The sequence below is a fragment of the Notolepis coatsorum genome, assembly GCF_963971535.1.
Source record: "Notolepis coatsorum genome assembly, chromosome: 20".
Classification (NCBI taxonomy): Eukaryota; Metazoa; Chordata; class Actinopteri; order Aulopiformes; family Paralepididae; genus Notolepis; species Notolepis coatsorum.
In genome coordinates this window covers 72,940,383-72,947,878 of record NC_140184.1, presented here as the reverse complement: position 1 = coordinate 72,947,878, position 7,496 = coordinate 72,940,383, and the positions used below count along the sequence as shown (strand labels likewise).

The 7,496-nt window shown below is 47.5% G+C and overlaps 1 protein-coding gene across 1 annotated transcript; it reads left to right on the top strand.

The window, feature by feature from the left end:
- Nucleotides 1-5,406: 5,406 nt before the first annotated feature.
- On the top strand, nucleotides 5,407-7,285 carry LOC311247015 (transcription factor Maf-like). Its single transcript, XM_084337294.1, has one exon. It carries the CDS (start codon nucleotides 5,974-5,976, stop codon nucleotides 7,078-7,080), a length of 1,107 nt encoding a protein of 368 aa, XP_084193420.1. The 5' UTR covers nucleotides 5,407-5,973; the 3' UTR covers nucleotides 7,081-7,285.
- The last annotated feature ends 211 nt before the right edge of the window (nucleotides 7,286-7,496 follow it).

Here is a 7,496-nt window from a genome sequence, read left to right as displayed (position 1 = left end):
TTCTACTTATTACGTTTAACAATGGCAAAGCCTTTTAAATATAATCAAAACGTTCCCGTATTTCTGCAATATATGCGCAAAATAATAACGAGTTGAGTTACGCGGAGCGCAGTCAGTGCTTATTTCCGCGTTGTAAAAATATTCTACCACCGGCGCCACCTACGCATGGTCCGACCTGTGCTTAAATATACGCACAAAGTCAAGCACAAGTTCAAATAGATAAATCCCACACTTTGCTTAGAAATTATCGTACGCACGGCTTAAGCACATATCTGTGCGTACGTCAAGTTGATAAATGAGGGCGGCCCTCATGCATCAACGTGTTCTACGCACAGATCTGTGCTTACCCTGTGCGTACGATCATTTCTAAGCAAAGAGTGGGATTCATCAACTTCAACTTGAACTTGACTTCGTGCTTACATCTACGCAAAGGTCAGACCTGGCGTACCTAGCTCCCAGTGGTAGAATATATTATTACAACAAGGGAATGAGCTTCTGTGCATAATAACACCGGCATGTTCTGTACGAACCGTAGTTCATTATAGTTCATTGTAGAATAGCAACAGTAGTGTAATTATGGTCAAAACCCTATAAATAGCATTTGGAATAATAGATCTTTCTCTCAGAATGAATGCAGCATGGTTTATATAGCGTTATCGGAATATACGGGGTGTAGGCTACTGACTGACTGCGCTCCGCGTAGCTTGATTGATTGATTGATTGAAAAGTTTATTAACAGATTGCAGAATGGGTACAGTACAGTACAGCTCAGTACATACAATTGTTAATTGGGGATGCAGACCAACTTTCGTCTTGTTTACATCAGGGTCCCCCATTTTCAATTCATCATAAATCATAAAGCTCAACTCGTTATTATTCTGCGCAGACCGCAGAAACACGGGAACGTTTTGATTATATTTAAAAGGCTTTACGTTAAACGAAACAAGTGGAACTTCGAAGCTGTAAGCAGAATACAAGTCATATGAATATAGTGTTCTTCCCCCTTTTTACTGTATAAGAAAGAATAGAAAACGCATTGCAATGACACTATAGTGGACAGACTATGTATATGATGGAATTCAAGTTCATGTATTGAAAGGCAGGCTATCATACATGCAGTGAGATTCATTGTTCTTGTATATGCTCTCGTATTATATTGTTTATATAGGCTACCCAATACTGACATCAAAATAGATTGTAGTATGCCTCTAGAAATCATATGCAGCAGGTAGAAAATTGACGGGAGATCCATCGCGATTTGGAATAGAATTGAGGAGAACTTTAATCCGTGGGTATTAATCAAACAACACGGGAAAGGCAGTCATATTCCAGCGCGGTATTTATTAGCCGACAACAAAATAGATGCCTCTAAAAATCATATAGCCAATCGAACACAACTAATAAAGGCATTCATATTACAGCACGGTTATAATGACACACAACCAACGCCAAACAGTGGTCAACGAACGGTCTTTATTAGTATTTTGAGCTGTCCAGGCAGAATTGCAGCAATGGTCTTAGGGAGCCGTTGATATCTGACATCACCGTTTACAAGTCCGTATTTTATTTATCCCATAAATCATAATACGCGATAGTGTCTTCTTGGTTCGACAGCAGTGAATTCTCCGTGGAGTTTCTCGGAGTCCCGCTCGGGTCGGTCCATTATTTCACATCCCATGGGGGGTGTTTCCTCATTTTCATGACCATATATGGATAATCATGCACGAGCATTGACGGTAGAACAAAGTGGTATTCATCAACACGGCAGGGCATAGAGCCTGCGTACGCACGTGTGATGAATGCCGACTTCCCTGTGCGTACGCTAGTTCTACATTCCGTGCTTACGTGTGGAAGTAGGTCAAGTTCTACGTCCACGTTGATGCATGAGGGGTCTGTAGTTAGAGGGGACTGTGTAGTTCCAAACAGGAGATCTGCTTTTAGTCAGGCAGCCTTTTCCGTGAGAGCAGCCCACACCTGGAACAGTCTGCCAACACGGCTCAGGGAGTATCAAAGATACATTTAATTTAAATCAAACTTAAAATCATGGTTGAGAGATGGTCAAGTGTGCGACCATTTTCACTGAGGGGTTGTAATGTATTGTAATGTATTTTTAATGTATTGTTATGTAATTCATCAGCACGCTTGTAACCTACTGATTCCTACTGTGTTTTAATTATTGTACTATGTCTTAATTATTGTAGTGCTTATGACACCTGCCCCAGAGACTACAGTTGAAAATTAGCCAACCTGCATGGCTAAACTGGCTTATTTACAGTAAAATGTTCCTTAATATGCACTGGCTCTGTATTTTAAACCAATAAATACAAAATACAGTTGTAGCGTGTTGGTTTGTAGTGTAGCCCATGTCACCATAGAGTCTGGCTGACGAGAAGAGCTTGATTTCACTAAGCTACGGCCCATCTGCTCGGTGCCTATTGCCAACTAAAACATGTTTGCAATGAAATGTTGTAAATCACGAGAAACTGTTGTATTGAGTAACGCGATTTGGCCAATCATTACACAGCGTGCACCCAGGAACCTATAAATACCCTGCGTCATCTCACCGATGAGATCATCAGCTCTTGGAGGGAGACATTAGAGACTATGATTGCAGGGTTTTGTCACAGGCATGAAGCGGCTGTTTGTCAGCGCCGTGTGGAGAGTAGAGCTCCACGAGACGTCAACAGGCATGAAGCGGCTGTTTGTCAGCGCCGTGTGGAGAGTAGAGCTCCACGAGACGTCAACAGGCATGAAGCGGCTGTTTGTCAGCGCCGTGTGGAGAGTAGAGCTCCACGAGACGTCAACAGGCATGAAGCGGCTGTTTGTCAGCGCCGTGTGGAGAGTAGAGCTCCACGAGACGTCAACAGGCATGAAGCGGCTGTTTGTCAGCGCCGTGTGGAGAGTAGAGCTCCACGAGACGTCAACAGGCATGAAGCGGCTGTTTGTCAGCGCCGTGTGGAGAGTAGAGCTCCACGAGACGTCAACAGGCATGAAGCGGCTGTTTGTCAGCGCCGTGTGGAGAGTAGAGCTCCACGAGACGTCAACAGGCATGAAGCGGCTGTTTGTCAGCGCCGTGTGGAGAGTAGAGCTCCACGAGACGTCAACAGGCATGAAGCGGCTGTTTGTCAGCGCCGTGTGGAGAGTAGAGCTCCACGAGACGTCAACAGCTGAACTAGCCGGAGAGAGACGAGGCACTGGGTGAACTTCACATCACTTCGTTGGTTCATTGGTTCTATTACCACATCAGTAAACATGTGTCATCGATTACTTTCTGCATTTGACCATTGATGGTATCTCCAACAAACTGACGTGTAAGCCGTGCTAAAAATGAATGCTTCCCTCCTTGTAGGGGAGTAGGGGTCAAATCACATTTCAGTGAGATAACGGCGTCGTTCCCCTACAGGGCCTATAGCTAATAATTACACATAAACCCGGCTAATATACAACCAACAAAAAGGTTATTGGTTGTATGTGCCAATAATCCCTGCATCATATACCCACAGATAGGCCGTTCAATCAATATGGATGAAATATAGATTTATTCCGTGAACTCCAGAGGATCCTGTATATCCCTGGTGAACAGATTAAGGTATGGAACACATAATAATCAGTTGCTGAGCATTGTGTGTGTGTGTGTGTGTGTGTGTGTGTGTGTGTGTGTGTGTGTGTGTGTGTGGGTGTGTGTGTGTGTGTGTGTGTGTGTGTGTGTGTGTGTGTGTGTGTGTGTGTGTGTGTGTGTGTGTGTGTGTGTGTGTGTGTGAATACACATGTTTGTGTTTTCCCCCTTTTCAGTACTAAATGTAAAATGCTTTTATTTATATAAATAATTGTTTTTACAATTGTTATGATGAGGGGAACAGAGCCCAGGTCAGCTGGGTGTGGAACCAGCAACCAGCACAGACAGACGATACCCCACAGCGTTGTGTTAGGTCAGCTGCACACGAGTCCATTAAACGGAGAGGACCTCTGAACCCAGATAACGTACAATGTACAAGAGTGGTTTAATCTATGACCAGCCACGCTTCAGCACATGTAGGATCCACTACTGCGCTGCAGATAAAGAGACTTTATGGCAGGGAGACATATAGGATCAGCTCCTCGGATGGATGGAACACTTAGTTCACTCACATTCCTCTTCATAAACAGCCCAGGTTATATGGAAGGGATCTTGGCCACATGATCCCTTCAAAACTATTTGTGTAAATCGCCATCTGTTGTCATATAATCGCCTTTATGAGAGTCCTTGTTGTTTTCTTTCTATGATGATATATAATAACAGCGATAGCCTAAAGATGATTCGCTTCCAGTGTGCTTTTTGAGGAGAACTTTATTTATTTATTTATTTATTACAAGGGCTTCTTTGCGGAATCGAATAATATATATGTGTGTGTGTGTGTAACCATCTCGTTTCGCCGGTGTTCTGAGGCAGAGAAGCTGCCCTGTACTCAGGGAATCCATGTGTGAATGCAGGCATGTCCAAAAGGTGGCGCTGTTGAGTTTCAGAAGGTAGGAGCGCTCCTCGAACCCTTTGTCAAAGTGATCTGAAGGCACCACTCAACATGCCATGTTTATAACCACATGTTTCCGACAAAAAACATTACATTTTATAATAATAATAGGCTACGTTTAAGATGCTGACGTTAATATGTCAAACAATGAGGAAATATGAGCTACGGTTCATCTCGGAGACTCAGACTAAAATATATTTGGCATAGAAACCATATAATAAAAGTGCTACTAAAAAGGTAGGCTGAAAATAGACATTGGTGAGGATTTAGGAGAACACAGTAAACCGGTGTGTATGCGTGATGCGTTTTATGGATGTGGAGAAAAATACGATAATTAATTAAAATAGTATTTCCTTTACAACATAATACATATAGGCTATAGAGTTATATGAGAATAAAACAATATCCTATATGTGTTCTATAGATTCCATGCAACCTTATCTAGTGGCAATTCATTTAAAATGCGTGTTTCAATGACATGTTCTGAAATTCAACTGAGTTGGATTTATATATAAAAAAATAAAAAAGGCACAATATATCATAATAATAATAATAATAATAATAATAATAATAATAATAATAATAATAATAATAATAATAATAATAATAATAATAATAATAATAATAATAATAATAATAATAATAAAATACACATGGCATAGCTATATATCTCCACAGTTGCCATGGTGACGTGACGCCAGGCTCCCAGCTGACAGCTCGTTGACAGTTTGAGAACAAAGTTTTGGTTTCTGTATGAATATGTTAATTAGCTCTCAGATTGCGCGCAGCCCATTGGCCCGTCGTCCGAGTCAATTCCCCGTTTCCAGCCCGACGTCACAGGGCAGCTATAAAATCTGCAATGCTTTTATAAACTCATGTGCTGTACAGTACAGTGTGAATCAGTGGCGCTCTGAAGACATGTCTCTCCCGCGCGTGACAATCACGCAGTGAGTCGGTGGAGACAGAACCCGCAGAAAGTGTTCAATGTTTCAAACACCGAGACGCGCGGCTCGTCCTGCAGACTCGGTGTTATTAACGGGACTCCTCCGGTGCTCAGACACGGTGCTGTTAACGGGAACGGGACTCCTCCGGTGCTCAGACACGGTGTTAACGGGAACGGGACTTCTCCGGTGTTGCGCGGCTGATCGTCCTGCAGACTCGGTGTTATTAACGGGAACGGGACTCCTCCTCCGGTGCGCGGCTCATCGTCCTGCAGACTCGGTGTTAACGGGAACGGGACTCGTCCGGTGCGTCTCTGCACAGGAACCCACTCACTCACAGCTGGCGGTCCGACGCTGCTGCCGCCGCTGCGAAGGGACCTATTTTGTCCAATTTCAAGACAAACGCAAAAAAGACAAAACACTCCAAACTGGCTCAAGTGTTCCCTCCCGGTGCTCCCGGTGCTCCCGGTGCTCCCGGCTGGAGGCCCGCCGCTGCGCGCGGCTGCAGGGAGAGGGACAGGAGGATGGCCGCCTCCGAGCTGGCCCCGTGCTCCGAGCTGCCCCCCGGCCCCACGAGCCCCATGGCCATGATGGAATATGTTAATGACTTCGATCTGATGAAGTTCGAGGTGAAGAAGGAGCCGCCGGAGCCCGTCCTGGCAGCGCGCAGCCTCAGCTCGCAGTGCAGTCGCCTGATCGCCGGGGGATCCCTGTCTTCCACCCCGATGAGCACGCCGTGCAGCTCGGAGCCCCCGTCGCCCGGCAGCTTCTCGCCCAGCCCGGGCGGCTCGGGGGGCTCCTCCGGGGGCAGCGGCGAGGAGCAGAAGGCGCACCTGGAGGACTTCTACTGGATGTCCGGCTACCAGCAGCAGCAGCAGAGCCTGACGCACCCGGAGGCGCTGCCGGGCTTCAGCCCCGAGGACGCCGTGGAGGCGCTGATCAACAACCAGCTGCAGGGCTTCGACGGGGGCTTCTCCTCCTCCCGGGGGGCCGCCGCGCAGGGCTTCCAGGGGCCCGGGGCCGGCGGCGCGGAGGAGATGGGCAGCAGCGCGGCGGCGGTGGTGAGCGCGGTGATCGCGGCCGCCGCGGCGCAGAACGGGACCACGCCGCACCACCACCTGCACCACCACCACCACCCGGGACACCACCACCACCACCCCGGGGGGGGAGCCGGCGGCGCGCAGGGGGCCGGCACCGGGGGGATGAGCCACCCGCACCACCACATGCACCATGACCTGGACGACCGGTTCTCCGACGACCAGCTGGTGTCCATGTCGGTGCGGGAGCTGAACCGGCAGCTGCGGGGGGTCAGCAAGGAGGAGGTGGTGCGGCTGAAGCAGAAGCGACGGACCCTGAAGAACCGCGGCTACGCGCAGAGCTGCCGCTACAAGCGCGTCCAGCAGCGGCACGTCCTGGAGGGCGAGAAGACGCAGCTGGTGCGCGAGGTGGAGACGCTGAAGGCGGAGGTGGTCCGGCTGGTCCGGGAGCGGGATCAGTACAAGGACAAGTACGAGAGGCTGCTGAGCAGCGGCTTCCACCGGGAGCACCACACCGGGAGCACCGGGAACACCGGGAACGCCACCGGCTCCGGGAGCGACAACAACCCGTCCAGTCCGGAGTTCTTCATGTGAGTCTGCTCGACTTTATGCTGCAAAACAAACAGAAACATAAAGAGAATAAAGTGCGTTACTCCCGTCACTCCCGTCAATCCCGTTAAAACCTTTTGTTTCTCCTCTCCTTTGAGGCTATTGACGCCAATAGACCAAGAACTCATTTGACAACTTTTAATTTTTATTTAATTTCATCCTTTTCCCCCGAGAACAGCTGCTCAAGTCGACTGTTGTTATGGTTTCTGATGCTTGTCGTCAGTGGGTTTCATTTTGGAGAAGCATATTCTGAACACGTTCATTATTCTCCCCCCCCCCCCCCCCCCCCCCCCCACACTTTTTATTTTACGCATCGCCTTATTGTCAATTAAATTTTTTTTTTCATCTATGATATCAACTATGATTTTGGGAAAGTTGATCAAACTGTACGCCGCTGTATG